Below are 14,776 nucleotides of genomic sequence, written 5' to 3' on the forward strand. Positions count from 1 at the left end.
TCCGTCGGCACTTTTCATTTAATTATAAAATGTGATCAGATCGCTAATATTTTTTAAAAAAAGAAAGAAAAGACAGATTTGATATAAACATGTTCAAATGCCATGGTTACGTTTCTTCAAGGAGTTGAGAGTTATTACCAGCAGCAAACCAACTCTTGAGTAACCTGACATTTAACTGATGGGTGGCATCAGAAAGGAATTAATAATATAATGAATTTAAAGTGTTATACATTTAATGCATTTCCTGGGTGTCTTACAGCTTATCTGATATGTGAGATGGAAAAAGGAGATGCTTTAAATCCTGACACTCAAATTTGAGCCAGATTCAGAACAATTGTGGTTTAATGCTGCCTAAAATGTGCGTGCATCCCTGTAAAATGCTGCACTACAGTTTGCTGTATGTTGACAAAATATCTTTCTGTGCATGTTCTCGAGGGCCGTGGTAATCCATCGACAGCAAGTCACTGGACAAAAGTGATGGATGGACTTGTGGACAGTGGCAGAAATAGCATAATATATTATACCACTGAAAGAAACATTTTTTATTCCCCCATTTATGATTCCCTTTTTAACATCAGTGACCCTGTGGTTAATGAGCTTGCTCTCCCCTGCCTGAGCTCCATGGCTTTAATCCAGGCCTCCTGAACACTACGAATCACTCAACCAGAGGGTGAAAAAAGAGCACCTACGCTGGGAGCTGGTGTGAGCTTCTGGGACATAAGACTAGATAAAGTTATTCAGGGTATACATTCTGCATGAAACCAGCTGTATGAGCTGAATTACGCCACTGAATAAATCCACTTACAAAAGCATAAACTTTGGGTGTGGAGGTTTTAAATGAATATTAAAGAGAGCAGAATGTGTGACAGAAAGATATGTTTGCTCCCACACTGCCAAAAGCCTACACGGACCAGAATGCAATGCAGGAAGGAGGTGTACAGCAATCCATTTAATAAACTAGTGAACCCATCACCACACTCACAGATTGGTACATCAAACTCAAACATGGGGGGTGTGCATGAAAGAACAAAAAATAAATTTATGCTTTACACCTTGTCATTAAAATGTGTAACCAGAAGTGACACAACAAATGATTCGCTTGTGTGTGAAAAGGTGGATTTTTTTCTTCAAAAGTAAAATCACTTTATATTTTGACGTCTCCTGCTATAATTGAATCAAATACATCTGGCGTGAGTGGAGTATAGTTCTTCTCTTTTTCATTCAGAAAGTAGAGTGGGTCTGTTATTTCATTTGGGTTGAAGCCCTGCTCCACTACTTTCGTCTTTATTAGCTTGAACGTGCCTGTAATGTCCAGTGACCTCTGTAATAAATCACAGTACAACCAATCATTAGTGGGCTAAATAAATCACTATGGCAACAAAGAGGCTTACCCACAAATGCATTTGTAAAAGTGTAAAATAACTGCAGTAAACATACTTGAATCCTCAGAAAGCGTGGCCTGGCGTAGGACGGCAGGAAGTCCTCGACATGTTTAAAAACAGCCGTGGAGTCAAACTTCAGTCCATCTCTCAAAGTAACAGCAGCCATCCCGGCTCTTCCCTCCTGGCCTGGAGACAAAAGTTAAACAGTCACAAAACAGGAGTTAACTGAAGTTCAGTATTGCTAATCTCACAATAGTGTGTCAAAAAATTCTCAGGAAGCTGGACAAGTGGAGGACAAAAGAAAAGGACAGGGCTAAGAAACCTACAGCAGATGAACAACATCTGAAAGTTATGTCCTTAAGAAATAGGAAAGTTGATCCATCTACTGTTCATAGAAGCCTCATCAGAAATCTCAATAGAAGAGTGGCTGTCAAGAAGCCATTCAAAGGATGTGAAACAGGGAGAAAAGGCTAAGGTATGCCACATTATACAAGAACTAGACTAAAAATCGGTGGTGACAGGTGTTATGGAGGGATGAATCTACATATGAAATTTCTGGTTCATGCCATCATGAACATATACGAAGGAGGTGAGGAGAGAAGCACAACATTGAGTGTTTACAGACACAATGGAGGCTGGTTTGGGGCTGCATTTCAGCCATTGTTTGGAAATTGATGGAATTATGAATGCAGAATGGTATGGTCTGATTTTAATCCACCATGCAGAAGTATTTGGAAAGCATTTGATTGACAAGAGCTTCATTTTTCTGCCTCACAATGACCCCAAACACACTGCCAATGTAGTAAAAACAAGTTGGATAGAAAAACATACAATGGATCACTATCAGTCATGAATTTGTATCCTCAGATCTTGGACTACAAAATTATTGAAGTAGTGCGGGATCATCTGGATGGAGCACAGAGCAACAAGCAGCAAACATTGCCCCCCCCCCCCCCCATATTTTGTACGGCTATATATAAAGATTCAAAGTTTGGTGAGGTTTGGTAATGCCATCTTAGAGCTCCTTTTTGTTTTAAAAAGAATTCATTGGATATCATTGTTAAACAATTTGATCATTGATTCAGTAGCATGTGTTTCTTGGTTTTGGCACAAGCGCAGCAACAAAGCAACATGTACCTGGCACTTTGACTCCGTAAACATTGGCTTCTTTAATGCAGTCAGCCAGCGCGAGGATGTCGGCCACCTCAGCTGTAGCTACGTTCTCTCCTTTCCATCTGTTGGTAATTTTTGTATTTTTTCAGTGCTCTGTGTGAGCTCACATTTTTAAGCATTATTTCAAAACATGCACTCACCTGAATGTGTCGCCAACACGATCGTGGAAGTACATGAAATTATCCTCATCGATGCGCAGCAGGTCGCCAGTGTTGAAGTACAGATCACCTTTCTTGAAGATGTTACGCAGCTTCTTTTTCTCAGTTTGCTTCATGTCTCTCACATAACCAATGAATGGAGCTTTGGCTGTTATTTTAGTCACCAGAAGTCCAGGTTCACCTGATCAAAGTACAGGAGAAGTCATATTTGGGGTTGTTATATTTAAAGTCAATATTAATGAGATTTCAATAAATACTTATTTTTAAAGATGCATGGGTGAGAACTTTAGAAATATAAATAAAAGGACAGGAAACAAAGAATCTTTGGTTTTGTAAGCATCCTGCAAGTAACACACCTCTCTGAACCTCCATGCAAAAACCAGAAGAATCCCTCAAAGGTTCTTCTTTGTCTATGTCATATTTGATCACAGCATATGGAAAAAACATCTGTAAGTTTAAAAAAAAAAAAGCTAAAACACTGCTTCATGAGTGACAGGTTTTACTTCTTAATGTGAGCTGAAACATGGACTTTTACCTTGTGCAGGAAGGTGTGTCGCCCAAGAGCTCCCATCTTGCTGCTATAATTCAACAGAGCAAAGTTTCCCTCAGTTGCTCCGTAAAATTCTCTGATTTGAATTTCCCCAAATCGTCTCACAAAGTCCCTCCAAACATCTGCTCTGATCCCGTTGCCTACTGCAAGTCTGACTTTGTGGTTTTTATCAGTGAGTTTCTGTTTGAAGAGAAAAGAAGAGCATGCGTTTGTTAGTTTTTTAAAGCTTTCTGTGTGAGACAGTAGTATTAATGTTGGTGCTGTGTTGGCACAAACCTGTGGAGTGTTGCAGAGATAACGCATAATTTCACCTATGTACTGTATGACGGTGACATTATATTTTCTGCAGTCGTCCCAGAACTGGGAAGCAGAAAACTTACTCCTCAGAACAACAGGAATACCTGCACACAACAATAGATGACAACAGCACACTTTAAAGAGTAGCAGTGGAAGTAGTCAAAATTTTGGGTTTTTCAACAAATATGTAACATATAGTTACATATATGTAACTATGGTTTTTATATTACATTGGTTAAAAAAATAAATAAAATAAAGTCATACACCAATCATATATCTAAAAAACACAATATTATATATCCAAAGAGTTCATACCCCTCTCAATGGCCCCAGTGAAGACAAGGAAGCCGGTGCTGTGATAAAGAGGGAGGGTATCATAAATCACATCTTTGGAGTTCACTCCTGATGAAGGCAGAAGTAAAGACATGGTCCACACTCTGCCTTGAGTGATCAAAGCTGCTTTAGGGAGACCTGTTAAAGACAAGCCAGAGGCTCAGGTGGCGAATCTTCTGTTTCTTTCACTGATGCATCGTGAATCTCAGTAAGTAGTTTACCTGTTGTCCCTGAGGTGTATATGTAGGCTGCTGGACTCTGCATGGTTAAATGGGACCTTAACTCCTTGGGTATAGGCTCAGAGGAAGCCTGATTCATTTTATCAATGAAGCTTTCCACACCTGTAACTTCACATCTGTCAGCTAAGATGAAAACATTGATCTGCTGTTCGTGAAGATGGGGCAGCACCTCCTTCACTGCATCCAGCAAGTCTAGAAAATTGTTTCATACAATTGATGAACTCCAGGCCTGTCAGATTATTTATTTATGTATTTATCTGGTTATTTAATGTTGAGTAAATGAGCTCTCTACTGTCTCCATTGCTTGGAAAAGCAGACAGAAATGCAGGTACTACCTTCAGCTGCTACCAGAGTTGTGGCTCCGCTGCAGTTGAGGCAGTGTAGCAGAGACTTGGATCTGATGTTGGAGTTGAGCAAAGCTCCAGCACATCCAATCTTCACCAAACCCAACCAGAGCCACAGGAACATCGGCTGGTTCCCCAGGAACAGCGCCACCGTGTCTCCTTCTTTTACGCATCCAGCCTGCAGAAACGCTCTCGCAACTTTGTTGCTCAGGACGTCTGCGTCCCGGTAGGTGAACGTTTCATCTTTAAAATAAACGAAAGGCTTGTGCGGCTGCGTCTTCACCAGCTCTAAAAAGCGGTCCAGGATTGAGTAATTAGTCTGCACGCACTTTTCGATGAACCGCCTTACTTTTATTTTAGTGAGCACGAATTGGACATCCTGGAGGAAGGAAGAATGGCGGAGTAAAACGCCACATGCAATCAAAGCCGCACACACTGTCCAGACCAACATGTTTGTCTCACAGCTGTCCTGCTGAAGACAAAGCAGAGGTATAAAAAGGCATGTGGAGCTGGAGGAGGAGCACTGAGAAATTCCAAAGGTTGAAAAGCATTTTGTATTGCTAGTGAACAACCAGATGAGCTGCATCAATGATTTACAGTATAACATACTGCTTTCACGTGTTTTAGGCCTTTCACTGGCTTTATACCGAGTGACCACTTTAGATTGTGCTAGTGGACCAAAATGAAGCCCAAACAGATGGTGAGAGGGTAGCACCTGATGACCTGAACGTGAAGACAGGCTGGAGATTGTCGGATCTCAGCTAAGCTTTTGCTGGGCTGTGTTCGCTCACACAGAAGGGCAGGTGCAAGTTAACCTTTAACTTGCAGTTTTGCCAAGAGCCACTGGTGAGTCTGTTGGGGCACAAGGCAAAAATTCAGAGGAACCCTTTAACTAGCACCAAATACTCTGACTATCAACAATAACTGTCTAGAAGGAAAGTGAAACCCTTTTCTGTGTCCGCTGCATCAGCCAGCAACATCGGGGAATTAGGCAGTCAAGGCCCCGATGTTTCTGACCTCACTGTTTATAATGAGATTACTAAGAAGACTCCTCATACCGAGACGTTTGTGCATACAAAGAGGAGTATGCACAGAGAGCCTACTCCTGGCTCTGAATGTGAGAAGCTGCAGGAAATCTGGTCGAGGCCTCTGTTTTATGACTTGAGGCAGCGCCAACAGGACAGCAGCTTTGACAGTCCCTCCTAACAGCAAAACATTCTAAACGTTATGATCCCCAGTTTATGTTTTTCCCAGTGGTCCTAAGTTTCAACTGTATAAATTCCAATTAACATGTATCTGTTGTGGAAATATTAGTAATAGTAACAAGAAGTTGTGTGCCAGAAAAGCCAGACAGCTGTTAATTATTGAGCTTCAAAGATGTCAGAGAGGATTTCGTAACCTGCTGCTGGCTGGAGTTTACATATTTACAAAGTATGTATAGAGGAGGTTCCTGATTAACTCTAGTGAATATGTATGTTTCTTACTGCTTTATTGCCTTGTGTAAACAAACGCAGGCTAAATTCCATATCAGGAGTAACACTTCAAAAGCTAAATTCAGTGCAGTTTTGGACCTCTCAGTCAGTTTTGAGTAAATCTGCTTCTGTCTAAAAGCTTTTAAGTGGTCTATTACTTTAGCAGTATAGTTTATTACTGTGTGTATGTGTGTGTATGTGTGTGTGTATGGTCAGATTTATAGTGTCACGGCTGCCGAGGCGAGCCGTGTGGTGTTGGGGGAAAGGAGGACCCAAAATGCAGGCAATGACTGATGATTCGAGTGACATTTATTTACAAGGTGGTGTAATGGCAAACAGGCAGTGAGGGATGACAAGTAACTAAAGAAACCTAAACTGGGAAAACTAAATAACAAACCTGAGAACACACGAAACGAGGTGCGGGGCAGAGAGGCGCAGTGAGAGGAACGAAACACCGTGGAACACAGACGAACCGGCAGCAGGCAGGAGAACACACAGGGCTTAAATACACACAGCAGTAATCAGGGGATGAGAAACAGGAGGGCAACACACCTGGGAGAAGTCGGAGCTGGCGGGACAGGGGAAACGTAAACTGAACACACTCACATGAGACGGGGACCTTCAGAATAAAACAGGAAACTCAGACACAGAGAACCAGATAAGACACTGAACTAAACAGACAGATTCACAAACAGACAGTGTGACACCATAGACAGACAGAACACAGACGTGGGACCAGGGCAAGCACAGAACAAAAACCTAACAAATGGCAAATCATAACAGAATACATACTCAGAATAAACAACAGCATAAAGAGACACAAAACACTGAGTCGGCAGACTCAGGACCATGACATATAGATGTTCAAACAAATCTTTAAACATGCATCAAAAGATTTGTTACTCTTGAGATGACTCACCCTCGAGTCAAAATTCACAAGTTGCAAACAACTTTGCACCTGTTTCAATATCTCTGCAGCAAAAAAAAAGAAGAAGAAGAAAAATCAGATACAAAACAAAACAGTTTATATGTTGGGTTTATGTTATCCACAATTTATTGGAAGCTTAACTTCTGTTCACAACTTGCTGCTGTTGCCCAGGGATTACAGACGATCTCTATGGATATAGATATGGATATGGAGGGTGTGTGTATGAAATCACAGCTTTAATAAAATTATTATGAAGGCAAAGATCATTTAAAACACCTTGTCATTAAAATGTGCAGCCAGAAGTGCAACGCTGTCATCTCAATAATTTGCATCCCGGCTCTTCCCTCCTGACCTGAAGACAAAAGTTAAACAATGACAAAACATGTGAAACATGACAAACACACTACAGGACAAAGCATGATGTCATGGGCTGGGTTTTTTGACCTAGCATTTTAAATTTCATGTCCCTTTTGTATTATGATTACAGAAATGACGGAGCCAACTAATGTGTCAGAGTTGCGCAGTTTTCTGGGCATGGTGAATCAAGTGGGCAAGTTCATCCCCCATTTAGCTGAAAAAGACAAAGCCCTGCGAGATCTTCTTTCCACAAAGAATGCATGGTACTGGGGGAACTGACCAAGCGAGAGCTTTCAAAACATTAAGAGATGCCCTGACCTCACCCCCAGTGCTCGCAATGTATGACCCCAACAGAGACATTAAAGTATCAGCAGATGGTTCATCCTATGGTCTCGCAGGTGTTCTTTTGCAGCTGTGGGAAGAAGGATGGCGACCAGTGGCGTATGCATCGAGGTCCCTTTCTCCTACTGAACCACGATAGGCACAAGTAGAAAAAGAGGCACTGGCGTCTAGTCTACATGGGCGTTTGAGCGATTTCGTGATTTCCTGATTGGTAAACATTTTTGTCTCGAAACGGACCACAAACCTCTCGTTTCCTTACTGGGAGGACAAGCTCTGGATCTCTTGCCACCCAGGATCTAGCGATTCAGAATGAGACTCATGCGTTACTCGTACAATGTGCAGTACGCCCCAGGGAAATCGCTCTGGACAGCAGATACTTTGTCCCGCTCGCCTCTGAAAAAAACAGTGAACATGTCAGACAAAGAGCTAATGGAAAGCACAGACATACAGGGAGAGCAGAATTATTAGGCAAGTTGTATTTTTGAGGAATAATGTTATTATTGAACAACAACCATGTTCTCAATGAACCCAAAAAACTCATTAATATCAAAGCTGAATGTTTTTGGAAGTAGTTTTTAGTTTGTTTTTAGTTTTAGCTATTTTAGGGGGATATCTGTGTGTGCAGGTGACTATTACTGTGCATAATTATTAGGCAACTTAACAAAAAACAAATATATACCCATTTCAATTATTTATTTTTACCAGTGAAACCAATATAACATCTCCACATTCACAAATATACATTTCTGACATTCAAAAACAAAACAAAAACAAATCAGCGACCAATATAGCCACCTTTCTTTGCAAGGACACTCAAAAGCCTGCCATCCATGGATTCTGTCAGTGTTTTGATCTGTTCACCATCAACATTGCGTGCAGCAGCAACCACAGCCTCCCAGACACTGTTCAGAGAGGTGTACTGTTTTCCCTCCTTGTAAATCTCACATTTGATGATGGACCACAGGTTCTCAATGGGGTTCAGATCAGGTGAACAAGGAGGCCATGTCATTAGTTTTTCTTCTTTTATACCCTTTCTTGCCAGCCACGCTGTGGAGTACTTGGACGCGTGTGATGGAGCATTGTCCTGCATGAAAATCATGTTTTTCTTGAAGGATGCAGACTTCTTCCTGTACCACTGCTTGAAGAAGGTGTCTTCCAGAAACTGGCAGTAGGACTGGGAGTTGAGCTTGACTCCATCCTCAACCCGAAAAGGCCCCACAAGCTCATCTTTGATGATACCAGCCCAAACCAGTACTCCACCTCCACCTTGCTGGCGTCTGAGTCGGACTGGAGCTCTCTGCCCTTTACCAATCCAGCCACGGGCCCATCCATCTGGCCCATCAAGACTCACTCTCATTTCATCAGTCCATAAAACCTTAGAAAAACCAGTCTTGAGATATTTCTTGGCCCAGTCTTGACGTTTCAGCTTGTGTGTCTTGTTCAGTGGTGGTCGTCTTTCAGCCTTTCTTACCTTGGCCATGTCTCTGAGTATTGCACACTTTGTGCTTTTGGGCACTCCAGTGATGTTGCAGCTCTGAAATATGGCCAAACTGGTGGCAAGTGGCATCTTGGCAGCTGCACGCTTGACTTTTCTCAGTTCATGGGCAGTTATTTTGTGCCTTGGTTTTTCCACACGCTTCTTGCGACCCTGTTGACTATTTTGAATGAAATGCTTGATTGTTCGATGATCACGCTTCAGAAGCTTTGCAATTTTGAGACTGCTGCATCCCTCTGCAAGATATCTCACTATTTTTGACTTTTCTGAGCCTGTCAAGTCCTTCTTTTGACCCATTTTACCAAAGGAAAGGATGTTGCCTAATAATTATGCACACCTGATATAGGGTGTTGATGTCATTAGACCACACCCCTTCTCATTACAGAGATGCACATCACCTAATATGCTTAATTGGTAGTAGGCTTTCGAGCCTATACAGCTTGGAGTAAGACAACATGCATGAAGAGGATGATGTGGACAAAATACTCATTTGCCTAATAATTCTGCACTCCCTGTATAAGTGGACAGTATTGTAACAAACATGCCTGTCAGTTCCTCATATATGCAAACACTGAAGGAACAACTGAAAAGCGACAGTGTTTGTGCTCGCGTCATGGACATGTGCACCCAAGGCTGGCCAGAACATGCAAAACAAGAGCCTTTACTGAGAAATTACTGGCCTGACCGAGCCACGCTCACAAGACGGCCTTTTGCTAAAAGATACACGGCTTGTCATTCCTTCAGCGATGAGAAACAAGGTGCTGGAAAAACTACACGAAGGACATCAAGGTGTTGTAAAATGTAAAGCTTGTGCACGCCAAACAGTGTGGTGGCCCGGGCTGAGTCAACAAATCTCTGAGATGGTGCTCAGAAGCAGAACGTGCTGTACAGACTGTAAAAAATCTTCTGAAAAAAGCAGCTGATCCTTATCTAGCTCTTCTTGCCTATAGAGCTGCACCACTCCAGGCCGGATACAGCTGACTGAGCTTTTAATGGGCAGACGTCTGCGAACCACACGGCCAACACTTCCATCGCAGCTGGAGCGTACACTGCCGGACGGCGCACTGCTTGCTCAAAAGGAAAGGGAGAAGAGGATGATGGACATGGCAATGTCTAACAGGCGCCACCGTGCAAAACCTTTATGCAGCCTGTCCCCTGGAGAGCAAGTTTGGGTGCCGATGTCAAAACTCCAGGCACTGTTATCTAAAATCACTCTATACCACGATCATACACAGTGGAGTTACCACAAGGGACTGTGAGGTGTAATCACATGCATTTGATTCCTTTAAGTTCACCAGTGCACGAACCTGCTAATGTGCCTGTGTTGCAGAAACCACAAACACCCAGTGTAATCCCTGCTACACCTGTTAACGCTGATGTTGTCTGAACCAAGTCAGGGAGGGCAATAGTTAAAGCTAAAAAGTTAGATCTATAAGAGAAAAAAAAAGGTTGTTGTTATATAACTGTGTTACAATGGTTTTGTAGAGCAGAGTAAAACAAATCAAAAAGAGTTGTCAAAAAAAGAAGAAGAGAGAAATGAAAAAAGGAAATAAAAACAAAAGGTTAAAAATGTGATGCAGTTTGTTTGCCAGATGTTTTTGTTTGGCTTTGAAAAAGAAAAAAATTTTTTTTTTTTTTTTAAAAAAAAAAAAGAAAAAAAGAGTTTTTATGATTGCAATATTGTGTCGATGAACTACTGAAGTGAAACAATCAGCTGTAGTGTGCTATATTCAATATATTCACAATCTGGTCATATAATGTACCTGAATGTTTTCTCTGAGGTCAAATTCATGGTCCCAACTCTAACTATGTGTGTTTTCAACTTTTAAAAATTTAAATTTTTTTTATCATTACCAGGTCAAAACAGTCCAAGACTTATTTCTGTAACGTAAAATGGTACAAATGAATGCACTCGGTTGGAAGCTTTATGGTAGTACCTTATAGAATCCTATCCCAGTGACAATCTCTTCCCCCATAGGTACAGTAATGTCAGTTAATATTTCAGTTGCTTATTTTATCGCGTCACATGCTACATCTTTAAAAACAGCATGGGGAAAAAAATGAATATCAAATAGGAAATAACTGTTTAAACCCTTTGACATGACTGATATTTAACAAGAAAGAGCAGAAAAGAAAAGAAAAAAAAGAAAAAAAAAGAAAAAGAAAAAAAAAAAAAAAAAAAGAAAAAAAAAAAGAAAAAGAAAAAGAAAAAAATTATCAAAAGGTAGTCCACTCGAAGGTTCTGTCCTGAGAAAAGAAATATTCTGTTTTTGTTTAAAAGGGGAGATGTGGTGTATTCATAATTGTCCCTGGTACATTTGTTGTATGGGCAGTATGTGTTTATTGTTCGATTGTGTAATTACGTGTTACGCACTGGCAATGCATGCCATGCCAGGAGGCGGTAATACAGTGAGTAAAGAGTTGGTCTTACGGCACTCAGTGGTCCTGCATACTTATTCAGATTCAGAGTAAGAATCACACAGAAACTAGCAAGCTAACTCCCTGCTAACTTCTGACTCCGTTAAATTTCATAAATTTGGTTTTCGTGGATGCCTGGATGTTAAACTTAATTGTTACACCTGGTAGAGCAGCAACGCTGATCATTTTATTACAGATGAAAGGATTTAGACAGTTTTTAACTCCCAGTGATACTGCAGTGTTCGTTTGACTTTGGGACCTGAAGAGGAGTTTGGGCCCAAGCACGGCCAATGATGTCAGACTTAAAGACCAGATTCAGCCATCAATAAACGGCTCGCTCTTTGTTAAATCATAGATTTGGTACAAGTGTCTGCATTTGGGTCCACCTCCTCTCTCCACATGGTCTGCCAGCACAGACCCATGACAAATGGAAATGAGGTAGATGGTGCAGTTTTCTTGAATAGCCAGAAACAAGCAAGGGGGTTTGTCATAATCTATAGCAGCATTAAATTTAAAATAAAGTGAGTTTGGACCAAAAGCATTTTAACTCCGTTTAAAAATTACGGTGCTTTCAGATGTCTCATTTATTGTCACTGTCAGCTTTTATCTTCAATGTCACAATGTTGCATTCAGTCATCATGGTATGCTTTAAACTCTTTGCCTGTACACCCTTTGCCCCCTGTGATCACTGCTTCAGATAAGCTATACTGAAATATAGGGTACAATCCTCTGACTGACAAAGAAGGATAACCCTGCTACACTCTAGTGTCACGAAGTCTAAAGTTAATAAAACTTGCGTACTTCTAAAGTCGAATCCATCAGTGAAAGTTCATGACCGCAGCACGACTTCAACTGACCTACCAAGTGCAAACACCACTGAGAAAATAGGGCAGGTTTTATGATCGATCACTACATTTCATAATCCTCTCATTGAAATTTTTAGAATGTCTGAAAATTTCTAGATTAGAACAAAAGAAGTGAATGTAGAGGAAGAGTCCAATTATTTTCTGTAGTGATATTTGGTGTAAAGCAAATATTTTTAATAAATGCACCAATATATAAAAGATTCAAAGTTTGGTGAGGTTTGTTAATACCATCTTGGAGCTAAAAGTTACCCATCTATTGAGAATGTGTTTTTACATTTTGCCAAGAAAATGCTGGAAAACATTGTGAAACAGTTTGATCATTGATTCAGTAATCAAACTAAGTGCAGTGTACTTTGATTTGAACATATGTTTCTTGGTTTTGGTGCAAGCGCAGCAACAAAGCAACATGTACCTGGCACTTTGACTCCATGAACAGTGGCTTCTTTAACGCAGTCAGTCAGCACAAGGATGTCGGCCACCTCAGCTGTAGCTATGTTCTCTCCTTTCCATTTGTTGACATTTTTTGTTTTCAGTGCTCTGTGTGAGCTCACATTTTTAAGCATTATTTCAAAACATGCGCTCACCTGAATGTGTCGCCAACACGATCGTGGAAGTACATGAAATTATCCTCATCGATGCACAGCAGGTCGCCAGTGTTGAAGTACAGATCACCTTTCTTGAAGACGTTGTGCAGCTTCTTTTTCTCAGTTTGCTTCATGTCTCTCACATAACCAGTGAATGGAGCTTTGGCTGTTATTTCAGTCACCAGAAGTCCAGGTTCACCTGATCAAAGTACAGGAGAAATCATATTTGGGGTTGTTATATTTTAAAGGCAAGATGCATGATACATGCTGTAAAGACATTGCATTTCTGAGTCTTTTAAACGTTAATTTTGTGCATGGTGAGGTACACTGTGGCTGAGAAAAGGAACTGTGTAGGTTTGGATTAAGGCATATAAAATGTTTATAGCATTTGAAAAGATGCATGGGTGAGAACTTGAGAAGAAAAGAGAAGAAAAAAGATATTTTGCATTATAACCTTCCTGGAAGTAACACACCTTTCTCAACCTCTATGAAGAAACCATATGAATCCCTCAAATGCTCTCCTTTGTCTTTGATCACAGCATATGGAAAAAACATCTACAAATTCAAAAGAAAAAGCTAACACACTGCTTCATACTTCACAGTGTAAGCTGAAACATGGATCTTTACCTGTCTCGCCCATGATCTCCCATTTTGCTGCTATATTTCAGAGTGCTATGCATCAACAGAGCAAATTTTCCCTCGGTTGATGCATAAAATTCACTGATTTGAATTTCTCCAAATCGTCTCACAAAGTCCCTCCAAACATCTGCTCTGATCCCGTTGCCTACTGCAAGTCTGACTTTGTGGATTTTATTACTGAGTTTCTGTTTGAAGAGAAAAAGAAGAGATAACGGATATTTTCACTTATGTACTGTATGACTGTGGCATATTTTCTGTAGTCGTCCCAGAACCGGGAAGCAGGTAATTTACTGCTCAGCAGCACCTGGCTGCCAAGTCAAACGACTGTATAGGGTCCTATGGATGTGTTCTTTTTCACATGACCATATGTCCCATTTAAGACGATGTTGCCTCTCTTGACTGTTTTCAGTCTGCCTCAATGTAGAAGATTCCTACAACTTATCCCAAAACACACGTTACTTTAAGATTAGGCTTAAAACTTTCCTTATTGCTGAAGCATATAGTTAGGGCTGGATCAGGTGACCCTGAGTCCTCCATTAGTTATGCTGCAATAGGTGTAGACTGCTGGGGGACTCCCATGATGCACTGAGTATTTCTTCTTTAATCACCTTTCTCACTCACTATGGGTTAATAGACCTCTCTGCACTGAATGATACTTGTTATTAATCTCTGTCTCTCTTCCACTGTACGTTTTTTATCCTGTCCTCCTCCTCCTCTCACCCCAGCCCATCACAGCATGGCTGCCTCTCCCTGAGCCTGGTTCTGCTGGAAGTTTCTTCCTGTTAAAAGGGAGTTTGTCCTTTCCGGTGTCGCCAAAGTCATATTATTGTTGAGTTTTTCCTCTGTATGTATTATTGTACGGTCTACCTTACAATATAAAGGACCTTGAGGTGACTGTTGTTTTGATTTGGTGCTGCATAAATAAAATTGAATTGAAAATACTCTGACTTTGGCGTAAACAACATGAAATCGTGCATCAACAGTTCAGGCTACTGACGGTGATCCAAAGGTATGGGGGATATTTACTTTGAGCCCTTTAGTACAAAAAGACATCACTAAAGCCCGGTTACTCACTATTTATCATATTAGATGATCAGTTCCTTCGCTTGCCCATATTAATATTATTATTATTAGTATTATTGCAAATATATTGTGCACACAAAGTGCATACATAGTCTACAAACTACAATGTCCAATGA

General features: G+C 40.8%; 2 protein-coding genes across 8 annotated transcripts in view; both read right to left on the reverse strand.

The window, feature by feature from the left end:
• Positions 1–7,006, reverse strand: LOC146569858 (long-chain fatty acid transport protein 2-like). 4 transcript variants are annotated; one of them, XM_085282488.1, is made up of 11 exons: positions 6,868–7,006; positions 4,468–5,328; positions 4,115–4,324; positions 3,876–4,031; positions 3,540–3,664; positions 3,249–3,443; positions 3,070–3,160; positions 2,696–2,894; positions 2,520–2,617; positions 1,438–1,568; positions 1–1,321 (listed from the first exon to the last, which is right to left on the reverse strand). In XM_085282488.1, exons 2-11 carry the CDS (start codon positions 5,081–5,083, stop codon positions 1,145–1,147), a joined length of 1,998 nt encoding a protein of 665 aa, XP_085138614.1. In that variant the 5' UTR covers positions 5,084–5,328; positions 6,868–7,006; the 3' UTR covers positions 1–1,144. The 4 variants fall into 4 exon arrangements, with proteins under 4 accessions (XP_085138614.1, XP_085138617.1, XP_085138615.1 ...); XM_085282491.1 differs by having other exon boundaries at positions 4,468–4,945; positions 6,868–6,960; XM_085282489.1 differs by lacking the exon at positions 6,868–7,006 and having other exon boundaries at positions 4,468–4,948; positions 5,192–5,321.
• Positions 6,928–14,776, reverse strand: part of LOC146569859 (long-chain fatty acid transport protein 2-like) — a 22,813-nt gene continuing 14,964 nt past the window's right edge. The window contains exons 9-11 of one of the 4 annotated variants that reach the window (XM_085282494.1): positions 12,939–13,137; positions 7,153–7,228; positions 6,928–7,063 (exon numbers count right to left, since the gene is read on the reverse strand). In XM_085282494.1, the coding sequence (XP_085138620.1) occupies positions 7,195–7,228; positions 12,939–13,137 (233 nt within the window). In that variant the 3' untranslated portion in view covers positions 6,928–7,063; positions 7,153–7,194. Of the gene's footprint in view, positions 7,064–7,152; positions 7,969–12,801; positions 12,857–12,938; positions 13,138–14,776 lie in introns of those variants that run through there. The other 3 variants (XM_085282493.1, XM_085282497.1, XM_085282495.1) reach the window with 3 other exon arrangements.

This window comes from Mchenga conophoros, linkage group LG7 (assembly GCF_057382185.1).
Source record: "Mchenga conophoros isolate Kocher_MC1m ecotype Shallow Benthic linkage group LG7, M_conophoros_male_GT1.1, whole genome shotgun sequence".
NCBI classification, from domain to species: domain Eukaryota; kingdom Metazoa; phylum Chordata; class Actinopteri; order Cichliformes; family Cichlidae; genus Mchenga; species Mchenga conophoros.